The 17,261-nt window shown below is 42.4% G+C and overlaps 1 protein-coding gene across 1 annotated transcript in view; it reads right to left on the reverse strand.

Annotated features, from left to right (window-relative positions):
• Positions 1 to 230: 230 nt before the first annotated feature.
• Positions 231 to 17,261, reverse strand: part of HBS1 (translation elongation factor EF-1alpha (GTPase) HBS1) — a 93,124-nt gene continuing 76,093 nt past the window's right edge. The window contains exons 12-15 of the mRNA XM_080280526.1: positions 11,710 to 11,883; positions 10,389 to 10,591; positions 8,727 to 8,972; positions 231 to 452 (exon numbers count right to left, since the gene is read on the reverse strand). Coding sequence (XP_080136652.1) covers positions 441 to 452; positions 8,727 to 8,972; positions 10,389 to 10,591; positions 11,710 to 11,883 — 635 coding nt within the window. The 3' untranslated portion in view covers positions 231 to 440. The remainder of the gene's footprint in view (positions 453 to 8,726; positions 8,973 to 10,388; positions 10,592 to 11,709; positions 11,884 to 17,261) is intronic.

The following is a 17,261-nucleotide window of genomic DNA, read 5'->3' on the forward strand; positions in this document are numbered from 1 at the left end:
GGGATGGGGCAGGTTAATTACCCACTAAACCACCAGGTGCCTTAATTTGTTTATATGGTTACCATCCAGCTTGTCACTCAATGTACAGTCACCTATAGGCAGAAGGGAGAGGAGAGAATGAAGGAAAAAAAAAAGACAAAAGAGGGAGTGTAGGGTCACTTGTAGGCATAAGGAAGAGGAAAGAATGAAGGAAACAAAAACAGAAGAGGACAGAAGGAAAGAAGGAACGAAAAGAGGAATGGGCACTCATACGAGAGGAAGAAAATTTAAAAAATACATAATTGAAATAAAAGGGTTAAATGAAGCTTGTGCTGCCAGATTTCCTCACACCTGTTTCTTCCTGGCTCTCCTCTTCTTGTAAATGTAGCTCTAAGTAATTAGGTTCCTGAGGTCACTCCTGTTGGCTATCTCAACTTGTGCACCAGCATGTATACACCGATTTATGCCAAAATCTGCAAGAGGAGGAACATTAACTGCAGTGTGGTGAGACAGCAGTTAACAATATGGACTGCTAAGTAAAATCACAATGAGTAAAGAGAACAGCTCATAAGGCCATTAACAAATTTCTGAATGTTTGTATATTATGCCCACAGCAAGAAAAGACTTCTTGGGAGGAGACTGCTGGCCAGAATTTAACTCCCCTATGTAAAGATCAAATGGAGAAGGAGAATGTCTGTAAGAAGTGACGCACGTGGAAGATGACGTAATGCAATACGTGTAACTAAGTTTGCATGCATTAGTCTGCTTTCAGTTTGTCACTTGTACAACCAACAGGGTATGAACATCTACAACCATGTGAAAGGACATACGGTACTACCAATACCCACATTAAAATCCAGAGAACTTGGGTTCAAACCTTACACTCCAGAAACACTGTAGCTTCAAGTAAGTATATAGATTAAGTGTGGCTTCATATTTCTAGTACTACAATATTTTAGCATTTAAATGCTACTGGAAAGGGACATCTTCATGTGATGGCATTAATACAGCTAGGTGGTACCACTACCCAGTTATAAACATTCCTTAACTCCCTTTCTGTCCCCTGAAAGGAGACTGGTGAACTGCTGGAAAACAGGCAACTTCAGCCTGAAATCCACTGGGTTCATATTCAGATGAGCCAGGGACTAAAACAATAGCATTTCACTACTTTAGCCTTGCTACTCATTTGTTTTATATCTAGGTGCTGAGTTGGGTGGAGTTGCCTTGGACCATAACACTAGTGGAAAAATATTTGTATAATATCTGAAAAATAAATAAATAAATAAATAAACAATGTCTGTTACTGCAATTTGTGGTAGTTGCCCCCCTTTTTGATTTGCAGTTGATGTTAATACTGTACATGTAAAAGGCCAAAAAAACAAAAAAACAAAAAGGGGTGCATTTTGTATGGCCCATCACTTAGAGGTCTGGGTCCATACAAACTCAGAGGCACCACCACAATATCACACACGCAAGAACACACACGTAAATAAATGAAAATGTTTCCTGCATTTGGTATGCTAATTTCTTGGAAGAGAGGAAGAATATATTACAATGGAAAATCATGTTCCTACAGTAAGTCATATTCATGGACATTGATGAATAATGAACTGAGAAATAGGGAAGGGAACTTTTATTAAGCTACCAAGTCTTTTTGTTGTTTGTTTGGTAGGCATCAGGAAAATTTCCACTATACTGCTTGTATCAACTCCCTACTCTGCAACTGATGGGAATACAAAGGTGTCCTTTCCATCTGACTTATTACTGAACCTAAGATACAACTTCACTCACAACAGTCTTTTCTTTTGCCCATCTCAGTCATTTTCTTTCTTTTTTTTTACCATTTTCCCTTCTTTATCCCTCGGTTCACTGAACATAGATTTACTTCAATATGTTTCCTTCATTCTATCCTCTTCCTTCTGCCTATGGGTGACTTTACAATCCCTCTTCTGTCTTTCCTTCATTTTTTCCTCTTCCTTCTGCCAATGGGTGACTCTACATTAAGTGACAAGCCAAATGGTTTCCAGTACACCAGGAAACCATTTACAGTACTATGCTGGGTGGTAATCATATAACCAAATTATGGGACCTGGTGGTTTAGTGAGTAATTAAGGCATTCCAATCAGATTGAGCTGGTGCAGGTTTATATCCATGGGGTGGTTTCAGTTTATTGCTCACATAATGTCACTCAGGGATGAGTGAGGCTGGCCACTCTCATCCTGTATGTCAGGACAACTTGCTTAGCCCCGGGATCCTACGCTCCTCATGGGGCAACATGGGGGAAGATGGATGGATGGATGGATGGACCTGTCAAGCACAATTTAAGTCTCTTGCCTTTCCTGTAGATATTATATAGGTGTTTTATTACACTATATTACCTGTATTTTAATATGTATGTAGTGTGGTAGGGGGGGGCGCTCACCATCCACTCACTCGACGTAGTGCTGCTCTTGGGTGTCTGCTCTTTTCTCTCCTCTATCCTTCTTTCCTTCCATTCTCTTCTGTCTTTCTTTCCTTCATTCTTTCCTCATCCTTCTGCCTGTGGGTGACTCTACACTGAGTGACAAGCAAAATGGTTTCCTAGACACCAGGAAACCATTTACTGCTGGGTGGTAACCATATAACCAAATTTGGGCACCTGGTGGTTTAGTGGGTAATTAAGGCGCTCCAATCGGATTGAGCTGGTGAAGATTTTATGTCCAAGGTGTGGTTGGGGTTTATTGCTCAAGTAATGCTACTGAGGGATGAGTGAGGCTGGCCGTTCTCATCTTAAATGTCAGGACTAACTTGCCTAGCCCCAGGCTCCTACACTCCTCATGGGACAATGTAGGACTGGATGATGGATGGATGGAAGGACCATGTTCTACTAAACAAAAAAATCACAAACACTAGTTAGGGTGAGTGTAATGTACCATACATAGGTGCAATGAAATGCACACTCCTAAACTGTCAAATATGGACCAGGACTTACATGTTAGGCAGGAAGCAATTTAAGTAACTACATTATAACCAATGCCATGACTTTTATACTCACTTTTATTATGTCTTATCACTGATAGCCATTATCCTTACCCATTTCACAATGATCCTGAGTAATTAAGTTACACAAGGAATATAAATATAATAATGAAAAATTACATCAGGTGGGAGGGGAAATGAAAGTCTTACCCCCAGTTGGGATACGCAGGAGGTAGACATATGCCAAGTGGTGAGGAAATTAAAGTCTTACCCCCAGCTGGGATACGCAGGAGGTAGACATATGCCAAGTGGTGAGCTGATCAGTGACCCTACAGTGTTGCCAAAGATATTGGCTTCATTTATAGCGATTTTAGCGGAAAGGTACATTATGTCACCTCATGTAGGCCACGGAAACTCTACTCTCATTTCACTTTGTTTATAAAGGCTCCAACATGCTTGCGTGCATCTGCTCTGGTCGCATAATGGCGGCTTTCCATGTTGACCAGTATCTAATAGCCTCCCTATTCAGTTTCTTGTCCTTGAGGTCACACTCTATGACCTCACCTCAGGTCCTTTTTGGTCTGCTTCTTGCAACTTACCCCTAACATCTACACTCCTCACCCCCTGCACCCAACTCTCATCCTTCCTCCTCTCAACATGCCTAGACCATCTCAATCTACCCTCCTCATCACAAAACCAATACAGTACTGTACATTCAAGCCCCATCCTTCCTCTCAACTCTTCAACCGTAATTCTAGCCCTCTCAGGCCTCGTATTCCAGGATGCCCTACATATTCATCTAATCACTGCCATTGCTGTACGTTTGAGCTTACAAATATCCTCTTCCTTTACTGCCCATGTCTCACTATCATACAGCACTACAATCCTAACACGTGCCCTATACAAAGACCCCTTATCATGGAGGGAGAGCCCTCCAACGTACATTACAATACAACTGTATTATGTGACTGCTTGTAAGTAGTAACTGGAGAAAATACATTACATTGGTAGTTGATTTTCTGGTCAACATCCATGAATTAAACTAAGGTTTTACTGCAATTTGCTTAAACTCAATACTGCATGCATCACTAAGCACTCAACACTGCATGGGCAAAAACAAATTGGGTGGCAATGCAAAAATTAGTCGATATTACCATAAACACAAAAAACACCGAAAAATGCAAAATCTATCTATCTATCTAGCTATTGCCAGACGCCTGAATCGCGGTTCGGGGTGGCCAAAAACAAATCACCTCCACATCACCCTGTCCCCCACCATTTCACTGCCCTGCTCCCAATATGTACTGAAAAACTTCAACATAAGCATAACTAGTTATTTCACACCCTTTCAGCACCATTGACAATGTTTTTTGGTTAAAAAAAAAGTGCCATGTTGCATCACTGCAATACCTACATGTGACTAGTAATTGCTGCCTATATTTACGTAACTTCCGCGTTCGACTGCATGCCATGGAATGAGTCTAGGAAGCTGAAATTTGCACTGCCAGGTGCAACGGAACGTCCTCTTCAATATGGCAAGGAAAAAAAAAATCAATTTTTGAAACTTCACAAAATGGCCCCGGCATCAGCCAGGGAAGCACATAAAATTCCGGACCTACGGCCACAGAGGGATTAAAGATGTTTCTATTTGAGGCTATAAAACACTATCTGTTGCAAGAGCATATAATGTCAAACAATCTCCCCAAGGAGAGGGAACAAACTTGTCTTCTGCATCCAAGTTCACAACAGTGCCTTGTGTCAGACCATTCGTTGACTCTAAAAACTGGATCAAGAATAAATGCTACCATTAGATGACTCAAGAAGGCTGACTTGCAACCTAGGAAATGGCAAACACATATTTGGAAGTTCAAGAGGATAAAACAAGACGGTTTGAAGTCAGAAAAAGGTGGTCCATTATGAAGCATTCTGGATGGGTTAGATACAATTTTCATTAATCCCAACATAACAAGAAATCTCCCCTACAGTAAATCAAATACACAGTACAGTACAAGGTAATCTAAACTCCAGGTTTATCTGAATGTGGATCCAGTGGTGTGCAGGCTGAAGTTGCCACACTCCAGCAGCTTACCATCTTCCATTCAGGGAACAAGAAGGGAGCTAAGGAATGTTTGTACTGTATTACTAGGCAGTTCCACAGCCCAGTTATATCAGTGCCATCACATGATGGCATCCCTCTCCAGTACCACATCCTTGAGCTGAAGCAGATAATCATCATCATCATCATTATCATCTAATCCTGTGTTGCCCCCTAAAGAGTGTAGGAGCCCGGGGCTAGGCAAGTTGGTCTTGACATTTAAGATGAGAGTAACCGGCCTCACTCATCCCTAAGTGGCATTACATGAGTAATAAACCCCAACCACCCCTTGGATATAAACCTGCCCAGGCTCAGTCCGACTGGAGTGCCTTTATTACCCACTAAACCACCAGGTGCCATAATTTAAGCAATTAATAATGATAATAATAACAACCAAACAATGGCACCTAGTGGTTTAGTGGGTTGTTATGGCACTCCAACTGAAGTCAGCCTGCGCTGGTTCATATCCAAGGGGTGGTTGGGGTTTATTGCTCACATAATGCCACTCAGGGATGAGTTAGGCTGGTCACTTTCGACTCAAATGTCAGGACCAACTTGCCTAGCCATGGGCCCCTATGCTCCTCATGGGGCAACACACGTTTAGATGATGGATGTATGTATGTATAATAATGACAGGAGTGAGAGAGAGAAAAACAGGTTTTGGGATGAGTGAGCTGCATGAAGCAGTGGGAGAAGTGCCCAGGAGCTATAAAGTGATCATGATGGGCAATATGGAAGAGTTGGCACTGGTCCTGAGGATGACATAATGGGTTGTAATGGAGTACCAGGAGAAAATGATAATGGGAAGTGGCTGAAGGATGTGCCTGGAATGGAGGATGAGCATTTGTAACTCGTACTTCAAACACACAGATGCACATAAATGGTATCAAAGGAACAGGGATAGTGTTCAAAGGAGCCTGACTGATTATGTGCTTGTAGAGAGGTTGATGCTGGGAATGGTTGCTTATATGAGAGTAGTGAGACGACAATGTGGAGGTCTGTCAGATTATATGATTATGGTGTGCAAGATCAAGCTGAGAGGAGTGAGGTGGACCAAGAGAGAGAGAAGCATTTAGGTAGAAAGACTGAAAGTTGAGAAACTAAGGATCAAAGAAATTGCAGATGAATGCAGGACCAAAGTAGGGAAGGTGTTGGAATCAGTGAAATAGCATGAAATGGATCTGGACAATATGTGGATTGCATATAGGGACAGCTTAGTTAGGAATGCTAAAGGGGTGTGTGGTGTGCAAGAGTAACAACAAAGAAAGGTATGGCATGGTGGGATGAAGAGGTTAAGAGAGCAATGGAGGAAAAAAGCAAGTGGCTAGAATGGATACAGGACAGAGGTTTTAAACTGAAATAAGAACTGAATATATTGAGAGCAAGAAGCACATAAAGAGACTAGTGAAGGGGAAAAAGGAGGAGGTAAATGATGATCTAGGAAGAAAAATGAATGCAAATTCTGGAAAGAGGTGCAGAAATGTAGAAGAGACAGTGGAAAGAAATGGGACAGTGTGTAAAATGGTAGATTACTAACCCATGGGGATGAAGTATGGACCAGATGGAAAGAATATTTTGAAAGTCTGATGAATGAGAATGAAGAGAGCAAAGCGGCTTTAAACATGATTGGTTTTGGGAGTGTGCAGAGAAGGAATGCAGTGATTGGAAACGTGACACTGGCACAGGTGACGAACGCTGTGAAACGGCTGAAAAATGGGAAAGCAGCTGGAGATGATGAGGTGTATGCAGAGATGATTAAGTGTAGTGGAAAAAGCGGAATGAAGTACAGTACTTGTTGCAGATATGTATGAAGGCATGGATGAGTGAAACTGTGCCAGGAGAGTGGAAGAAGGCTTTGATTGTACTCCTGTACAAAAATAAAGGTAAGCAAAGTGAGTGCAAGAATTATCGTGGCATAAGTTTACTGAGTGTTGTAGGGAAGTATTTGAAAAAATTATTATAGAGAAGTAAGAGAGATATCAGAATCTTTGAGAGTGATGAACAGGGTGGCTTTAAGAGTGGCAGAGGATGTGTGGATCAAATATCTGCAGTAGGACAGATAATGGAAAAAGCTTGTGAGTAGGACTATAAAGTGTTTATGGCATTTATGGATCTGAAAAAAGCATACAACAAAGTAGACAGAGAAGGATTGTAGAAGGTTTTGTGCATGTATGGTGTAGATGGTAAGCTGCAAGGTGCTGTCAGGAGCTTTAAGATGGTAGTGATGCATGTGTAAGGGTAAAAGAGCATCTAAGTGAATGGCTCACTATCAATGCAGGCGTGTGGCAAGGTTGTGTGATGTCCCCAGGGTTGTTCGATACATGTATGGATGGGGTGATGAGAGAAGTAAAAACACAAGTAATGGAGGAAGGGATGGTGCTGGTAATGAATGGTGATGGATGGAATATCTTAAATTTTTGTATGCTGATGATGCGGTGCTACTAGCAAATACCGGACAAGAACTTGGTAGACTACTGCACTAATCTGTGAGTGTTGTGCCTTAAAAGTAAATGCAGAAAAGAGTAAAGTCATTGCAATCAAGAGAGAAGGTGACTCCCAGTGTGGTGTTACAGTGAATGGAGAGGAACTGGAATTGGTGAGAGAGTTCAAATACCTGGGTACAGTGATAGAAAAGAGAGGAAAATGCACTAAAGAAGTGGAAAGAAGAGTGACACAAGGAAGGAGAGTAGATGGTGCTATGAAGGCCTAGATAAGAAACAAAGGCTTGTGTTGCAGCTGCACAAGGCTTACATGAAGGAGTGTTAGTTCCAGCTTTAACATATGGATGTGAGACTATGGTGTGGCATGAAAATGAAAAGTCAAGAGTGAGAGCAGTGGAGATGGGACTGTTGAGGAATGTATATGGAGTACAAAGAGTGGACAGGATAGGAAATAATGTGATGCAGGAATGATGTGGAGTGAGGAAGTCTGTGGACGCCAGAATCGAAGAGAGTGTATTGAGATGGTATGATCATGTTGAGAGAATAGATAACAATAGAGTGGTGAAAAGGGTATATCGGAGTGAATTTGAAGGTGCGAGTAGGTGAGGTAGGCCAAGGAAAGGGTGGAAGGATATGGTGGATTAGTGTGTGAGAAAGAGAGGTATGGAAGTCGGTGGGGCTAGGCAACTGACAAGAGATCAAGCTGGCTGGATGAATGTTGTGAGAAGAAGCGCATGATCAAGGATTTGGCACCCCTTTTAATTGTGACAGTGGCCGGATTTACTCTATCGGATACATTTATGTGAAGCTACAGAATGTGGTGAAAGTTTTTGGTGTATCAGATAGAGCCAAGATTATGGGGGCTTGAATGATGACTGAATGGAAGTGTGGCCCATTGGACTGGGCAAACTTAGGCTATCTGGACATTCCTACTCCTCACCTTGTCCCAGAATGGGAAAGGAGGTCCAGATGATGAATGAATAATCCACCCATCCATCCATCCATCATCCAATTCTATGTCACCCCATGAGAAGCGCAGGAACCCGGGGCTAGGCAAGTTGGACCTGATATTTAAGATGAAAGTGCCCAGCCTCACTTATCCCTGAGTGGCATTATGTGAGCAATAAATCCCAACAACAACAACAATAATAATAATAATCATCATCATTATCATCATCCAGACCTCCTTTCCCAATAATAATAATAATAATAATGATAATACACGGGCAACGTACAGTGAGGAGTTACTGTACCTGCGTAATAAGTCCAGCTGCTACAGTTGTCCCAGCAGATCGCAACATGAAGCGTCCAAATTCTTTATAGTCCCTGAACAACTCTAAACACAATGGCCGAGTGAATTCCAGTTCAACTAGGGCAGCAGAATTTTTTACCAATGCCCTGGGCCGGCTTTTGACCAACTGGCCAGTGGTCTTGTGAAGCTGAGATACCAGCTTACGGATTCGGGCAGGTTCGGTGGTGGCTTGGTAGTGGAAGTCAACCTGGGGATTGAATCCAGATTAACCTCTTCACTGCTGTTGATAACAAAACTGGTAAAAGCCTATCCCGGTTTACCCTCTTTGGGGTGTAGGAGCCCAAGCCAAGGCTACTATAGTCCAGTACATTACAAATGACCAACTTCCTACATCACTTGGTGTGGTATCACCCAGAAGCCTATCCTCCTCATATTTCCCAGGATCTTCCCATTGGGAAGGACCTCGCATGAACCCTGAAGTGCTGTACCATAAGGGGGTACCAGTTCCTTACATAGTCTTTGTTCTGTACTGTACCTGCAGGACGGCCCCTAAGAAGCTGCTTACCTGTGGTCAATCAGTATGCTTGGCCAAAAAGACCTGGGGTAGACAACACAATACTCCCTATTCACAACAGCCATGTTCAAACATGATAAAAACCAACACAATTTCAAAGCAAAAGCTGTCTACTCATTACAAACAACATAATTTCTTTAGTACAGTTATGTCATAATGGTTGGTGGGGGCACTCACCATCCACTCACTTGATGTAGTGCTGCTCTCAGATGCCTGCTCTTTCCTTTCTTCCTTCCTTCTTTCGATCCTTCCTCTTCTGACTTTCTTTCCTTCATTCTTTCCTCTTCCTTCTATCTATGGGTGACTCTACACTGAGTGACATACCAAATGGTTTCCTGTACACCAGGAAACAATTTACTATGCTGGGTGGTAACCATACAACCAAAATATGGCGCCTGGTTTATTGGGCAATAAAGGCACTGCATTCGTATTGAGATGGCGCAGGTTTATATCCATAGGGTGGTTGGGGTTTACTGCTCACGCATTGCCACTCAGAGATGAGTAAGGCTGGTCACTCTCATCTTAAATGTCAGGACCAACTTGCCTAGACCTGGGCTCCTACACTCCAAATGGGGCAACACTGGATTAGATGATGGATGGATGGATGCCTTTCATACAGTGTACTGCTACTGCTACTACCAAACTATTTTACTTAGTTTTGGGGAGGTTTTTGGTGGTGAATGAATTATTGGATACTCACACTAATCTAATACAATCAAAGCTCTTATATTCTATTCATGCTATTTCCAAACAATTTTATTAAACTCAAGAGAAAGTCCTCACACTCGCAGTCAGAAGAGTTAAAACTACTGATTTATGAAACTAACAGCCATATACTTAAACCTGAAATCTTGGAATGGAAGGCAAGCCCCAGTTTTTGACAATATTTTCTAATATACATGATGAAGATAAAACATGTCTAGCCTCACAGTTTCATTTCTGGCTGTGGTCCACAAGTTGATCAAATCTAATAGGGTACCCAAGGTCATTCCATAAGTGACCATCAATTAATAGGTGCTTGTCTACAATTTCACACTCTCAGTTTTAAGCATACTAAGAGTATTGTGAAGTACATTTATTCTAACTCACCTGAGCACCTTTGATGAGTGGCACAACAATATTAAAGACGACAATGCGAGCCTGAACACGGGTGGCGAGGGGTATTGGGTGGGAAGGGTCACAAAGGAAGTCCCCAACATGTAGGGAAGATGGGTCAACACCTCCCACCATCAAGGTTACGTGGTCACCGGCAAATGCTGACCCCACCCCACCACCACTGTCTGTCTGAACAGCTGTGTGAGCAAGAAGTAAAGTACCATGATAAACAGGGAAGGAGAGTTCTACTGAGCAAAGTGGAAAATTGTTAAGGTGACTATAGTCAGTCTGCTTTCTCCTAATGGAACTGGGCCAATCCTACAACTTGAATAGTGTTGGTCAAAGGAAATTCAGTGAGAATTAGCTATAAGGCACCAATCAATCTTCTCAGTTACATCCATCCATCCATCATCCAATCCTACATTGCCCCATGAGGAGCATAGGACCCCGGGGTTAGGCAGGTGGTCCTGTCATATAAGATGGCAGTGACCAGCCTCACTCATCCCTGAGTGGCATTACATAGGCAATCAACCCCAACCACACCTTGGATATAAACCTTCACTGGCTCAATCCATTTGGAGCACAATAATTACCCACTAATCCACCTGGCGTCAAAATCTGGTTATATGGTTACCACCCAGAGTAGTAAATGGTTTCCTGGTGTACAGGAAACCATTTGGCTTGTCACTCAGTGTAGAGTCACCCACAGGCAGAAGGAAGAGGAAAGAATGAAGGAAAGAAAGACAGAAGAAGGAGTGTAAAGTTACCTGTAGGCAAAAGGACAAGGAAAGAATGAAGGAAAGGAAGACAGAAGAGGATGGAAGGAAAGAAGGATGAAGGAGAGGAAAGGGCAGACACCTGACAGCATCACTACATCGAGTGAGTTACTATTCAAATAAACTCTCCACTCTAACTACACTTGGCCATCTACTGACCTGAAAGGGACTGAGGATCTTTACCAAATTACAATATACATGTTATCTACATAACATTTACCTAGTGATCTCTCCACATAAATTCACATGACCTTCTCTATCGAATCAATTCCACTTTACCTTGCCCAAGAGTTGCTACCTCTTCACCTTCAATGCTGATGCTCAAAACTTAAATATGATACTGGTCAAAAAGACATGCAATAAAAAAAAAAAAAAAATCTTATTCAGCCACTGAAGTATGTGAAGTTAACTACAAACAAATTAGTCTCTTCAGAGTTGATGAACTATAGGTACAATTTCTGCCAAAGAAGTTTCTGAAATAAGCCGTAAAAGGACGACAGTCTCCATCAGGTCATGGTGGGCAAACTCTAATTACTTACATTTGACAGTAAGTACATCTCCCTGGGGCAGCAGAAGGAGTCGATCGCCAGCTTGAATATATCCCGTCTCCAATCGGCCAGACACACACATGCTGCTACCCTGGCCTTTGTAAATATCACCTGCACACATTCGGACTGGACGATTCACACCTCGCTCTGGCACTTGCATCTGGTCTATAGGTAAGCTGGTCAGTTGGTAAGCTAACTGTGATTTGCATTAAAATATAAATGTGTACAGTATTCAATGAAGAGTTGTGCTTTCCATTTTATTCTTGCTCATCATCATCGAAATCTCTCTTCCCATCTAAAGAAGGAGTATGGAAGGGTTAAGTGGGCAAGAAAAAAATAACTGATAGGAAAAACCAACCAAAAGTCTGCCCATACAAACAAGTCATACTCTCAATCACTCACCATTCAAGCCCCTGGATTCCTGACTCCACTCCACAGGCATAACATCTACAGTTATACACTTCATATCACCTATCAGTCTGAATCAATCCACAGACTATCACTTCACCAGGAAAGAATGAGTAGCAATCCCTAATTGTGCACCCTCCTGTGCATATTTCCTCCAAGCTGTTCAAGTGGCCATTAGATTCCTAGCTTTAACATTCTCCATACCTCACTTTCATACATATTCATTTACCATATCTATCCACTTTCTTGGCCTACCATGCCTCCTCCCACCTTCAAACTCACTTATGCTCATATACTGTACCTTTTTCACCACAATTCACAACCACTCTTTCCACATGACTATACCATCTAAGCACACTCTCTCCAACTCTGGTGTCCAGACTTCCTTACTACACATTTTTTACAAATCACATTATTCCTTATCCTGTCCACTCCACACATTCTTCAACGGCCCCATTTCCACTGCTCTCACTCTTGACTTTTCATATTAATGCTGCACCATACTCTCACAACCGAATATCACAGTAGGCACTGAAATTCCTTCATGTAAGCCTCTCACAGCCACCACACCCAGCCTTCTGTATCAAGACCTTCACAGAACCAGCTAACACTTTCCTTCCACGTGCCAATCAACTATCTACTTCTCTGCATACTGTATCTACCTTTCTTCTTAACCCCAGCCGTGCTCATCACCTCATATGAGGTGATATGCAGGCTACCCCTTGCTGCACTGATCGCCTCATAGGATGCAATAGGTCTCTGCGCCATAATTTCAAGAACGAGGAAATGTCAGTGGTTTCCACAGGAATGTTGACTTTCCCTCTACGCCATCAGAACTGTTGCCATGCCATGCCGTACCATAGTTGCCAAATACCACATATTTAGTAATTTAGATATGCAGGCCACCACTGGCCGCGCTGATTGCCTCATATGAGACAATGGGTCTACGCGCCATAATTTCAAGCATGAGGAAGCGTCAATGGTTTCCATGGGAATGTTGTGTCTCCCTCTATGCCACCAGAACTGTTGCCAAATACCGCATATTTAGTATTTTAGTTCTCGTTTGTAGTCCAGCAATGCAGAATTCACACCCGTCAACCTCCCATGGTGCTAGAGACTTATTGCCGCCCTCAAACCCACCCAAGAGGCATAAGTTACAAAAAGACGAGGGTGACGAAGAGTTTGAGCTCAGAAACACTTGATCTGATGACAAAAAATCTATCTATCTATTGCCAGACGCCTCAATCCCGTTTGGGGTGGCCACAAGCAAATCGCCCTGTCCCCTGCCATTTCACTGCCCTGCTCCCAACTCACACACCCCCTCTCTCATATACCTCTCCACCCCATCCCTCCATCTCATCCTCGGCCTCCCCCTCCCTCTTCCCCCCTCCACCTCATTCACATACACTCTCTTCATCAGTCTTTCACCCTCCACCCTCTCCACATGGCCAAACCACCTCAGTGTGTTCCTCATAACGCTTCTTATCACATCCACATCCACACCACAACGCTCCTTTATATCCTCATTCGTCAGCCTGTCTCTCCATGTGACTCCACAGGCTCCTCTTAAATAACTCATTTCCACTGCTCTCACTCTTGACTTGTGTCCTTCCAACAACGTCCAAGCTTCACTTCCATATGTTAGAGTTGGTACCACAATACTGTCATGTAGTAACTTTTTCACTTCCATGCTCACTTCCCTGTTTCTTATCACTGCTTTCAAAGAACCAGCAACCTTTCTTCCCTGCTGTACCCTTTCAAGCACTTCACCCTCCAAACTTCCATCCTTACTCATTACACTACCCAAGTACTTAAACGTACTCACATTTTCCAATTCCTCACCATCCAACCTCGCTGTACATTCACTGACTTCACCTCTCTCTCAAAGACCATCACTTTACTCTTCCCTACATTCACCTTTAGATTCCGTTTCTTACACACTCTCCCAAACTCATCCACCAAGCCTTGCAGCTCCCCTTTGTCTTCACTCAACAACACAGTATCATCTGCAAACAACAGTACAGGGAGTTTCCAAACACTATCCTCTCTCACCAGGGCCACTCCAACATCCATTACCCTACCTTGTACCTCTTTTATTACCCCATCCATCTACAGATTGAACAACCATGGAGACATGACACATCCCTGTTTCAATCCAACTTTCAAAGAGAAAAATTCACTTAGTTCACCATCCACATGCACTGCAGCCTTCGCACCATCGTACATACTCTTCACAGCATTCAACAACTTCCCATCTACTCCATATATTCTTAACACTTTCCACAATCCTTGTCTATCCACCCTGTCATATGCTTTCTCCAAATCCATGAAAGCCGCATACAACTTCTTTCCCTTCTCTAGAATCTTTTCTACTAAAGATCTAAGATTGAATATCTGATCTACACAACCTCTTCCCTTCCTAAAGCCTCTCTGTTCTTCTCCAACTAATTTCTCTGTTCTTTCTCTAACTCTGTCAATAAGTATCCTACCATACACTTTTCCTATTATACTAAGAAGACAAATGCCCCTATGATTACCACACACTTCTTTTTCCCCTTTTCCTTTGTACAAGGGAATAATTATACCTGACTTCCAATCCTCCGGGGCTCTACCTTCCTCCCAGGCCAATCTGCACATCTTCCACATCCATTCTACTACTATCTCTCCCCCATGGTTCAGCATTTCGCCACACACTCCATCAATTCCTGGGGCTTTCCCCGATTTAACTTTCTTCATTGCTTCCACAACTTCTATCCTACTGATTTCTTCCTGTCTTCTCACCTCCCTCCTTCTCCCAACCATTTCCCAGCCACTTATACTCGCATTACTTCCATCCTCTATGTTCAACAATTCCTTAAAGTGTTCTCTCCATCTGCTCACTTTTTCTCCCTTCTCCACTAGTAATCTACCATTTTTATCTTTCACTCCCCTGCTAACTTCATTTCCACCCTGTCTTACTCTTTTCACCTCTGTCCAGAACATTTTCTTACAGTCCCTCCACTTTACACTCAAATTCCTTCCAAATTCCTCATCCACTCTCTTCTTACTCTCTCTTACTAATCTTTTCACCTCTCTCTTTCTTTCTACATATAACTCTCTCTTCTGCCTCTCAACTTCTTCCACGCCCCTATTTCTCATCCATTCATTGTATGCTTTCTTCTTCTGTGCCACAGCCTGTCTCACCTCTTCAGTCCACCACGCTGTTCCTTGCACCTCCCTCCGTCTTCTCTTCCTTCCACACACCACATCACATGCTGCACATATTTCTTCTGTAAATATCCTACACACACATTCCACATCTCCCATCTGCTCCAATTCATATTTGCCCAATCGTTCCTCCACTTCTCTCTTATACTCTGCCTTTATCTCATCCTCTTGTAACCTTTCCACTCTCCTTGCAACTACTCCTTCCTCTCGTCTTTCCCTTCTTCTATTCCTCCATCTTACTTGAATCCTAATTCTGGCCACCACCAAGTAGTGGTCAGAAAGTCCACTCCCCCAACCTCTATAAGCTCTTGCATCCATTACACATTTTCGCATCCTTTCATCCACACACACATAATCAATCATTGCCTTCCTTTCATTCAGTTCACCACCCACCCTTCTCATAACTCGCCATGTATACCTGTGGATCATTTTATGCCTGAAGAGGGTATTGGCTATCACCAACCCCCTCCCAGCACAATTGTCCACTAACGCACTCCCATTCTCATCGATCTCAGCAGGCACACCCCACTCACCAACTATTCCATCCACCTTCACATTCCCAACTTTACCATTCATATCACCGATCAAAAACACTCATTCCTTCCAAACTTTTCCATGCACACTTCTACAACAACACTTCAAAAAATCAACTTAATATAAAAAATTCCTAAAACAATGACTAAGGGAAAGTAATCAGGCTGATAAAAATTTGCATGGCGTGGGTTATTCTCCCTCACCATCATGTCATATCCCAGGTCATAATCTCTCTCAGTAATCGTCACTTAATCTTACTCACAGAGGGCCACAATTTACAAAAGTCATGTGCATTCTCAGATCAAATACTGTTCACCACTGTGGAGTGGATGTGGAGCGGTTGCATTGAGGCGGTTGAACAAAATTCAAAATAAAGCCATTAGATTAATCAATAATCCTGCCATCACGCACGACCTTCCTCCATTATCAGTACGTAGAGTTGTTGCTTCTTTAGCATTATTTTATAGATATTTTTACCGTAAGTGTTCAGACGAACTGGCTTCAATTGTTCCTCCCCTTCACATTTTCTCCCGAAATACTCGGGCAGCTGGGAGCGCCCATGAATTCACACTCTCTCCCCCGCAATGCAGAATCTCTGCTTATCAAAATTCATTTATCGCCAGAACTACAGTACTACTCTCTGGAATTCACTTCCTGGGAGTTGTTTCCCACAAACATTTAATCCACTTCAATTCAAATCCAGTTGTTATAAATATTTTATGAATGGAAGATGTCTTTAGGCACATGGACTTATTTTTTTTTTCCCTTTGTTTTTCCTTCCTCCATTCATTATCTATTTAAAAAAAAATAAATTTACTTTCACAGCCAATGCTCACAGACATCTACAAAACTTTGCATCAATCTATCAAGCTCTTGTCCATTATTTGCAAGCAACATGGTATCATATCATCATGTTCAAACAGCACATCATATTTGCTTCTCCACCTGTATCATTCAATAACAATTCCATCCCTCTCTCCATTACTCAAGTTTTTAACTCACTCATAACCCCATCCATATATTTATGCCAGATTCGATCAAATGCCTTTGATAAGTTAAGTGCAATGGCAAAGCTTTCACCAAAGTCCCAAAATGAGGATAAACGGGAGTTTGAAAGGTAGGTGAGAAGATCGCCAGTGGAGCGTCCCTGATGTAACCCATATTGATGATCAGAAAGAAGGTTGTGATAGGAAAGATGCTTTACAATTTTTCTGTTAAGAATAGACTCAAAAACTTTTGAAATACAGGATGTTAAAACAATTGGACAACAGTTAGAAAGTTGTGAATGGTCACTCTTCTTTGGAACTGGCTGAATGAGAGCAAACCTCCAGCAAGCACAATAGGTACAAGTTGATACACAAAGGCGAAAGAGTTTACCTAGGCAGGGTGTAAGC

Source organism: Coenobita brevimanus, chromosome 85 (genome assembly GCF_032717465.1).
Source record: "Coenobita brevimanus isolate Jiangsu-jjx chromosome 85, ASM3271746v2, whole genome shotgun sequence".
NCBI lineage: Eukaryota > Metazoa > Arthropoda > Malacostraca > Decapoda > Coenobitidae > Coenobita > Coenobita brevimanus.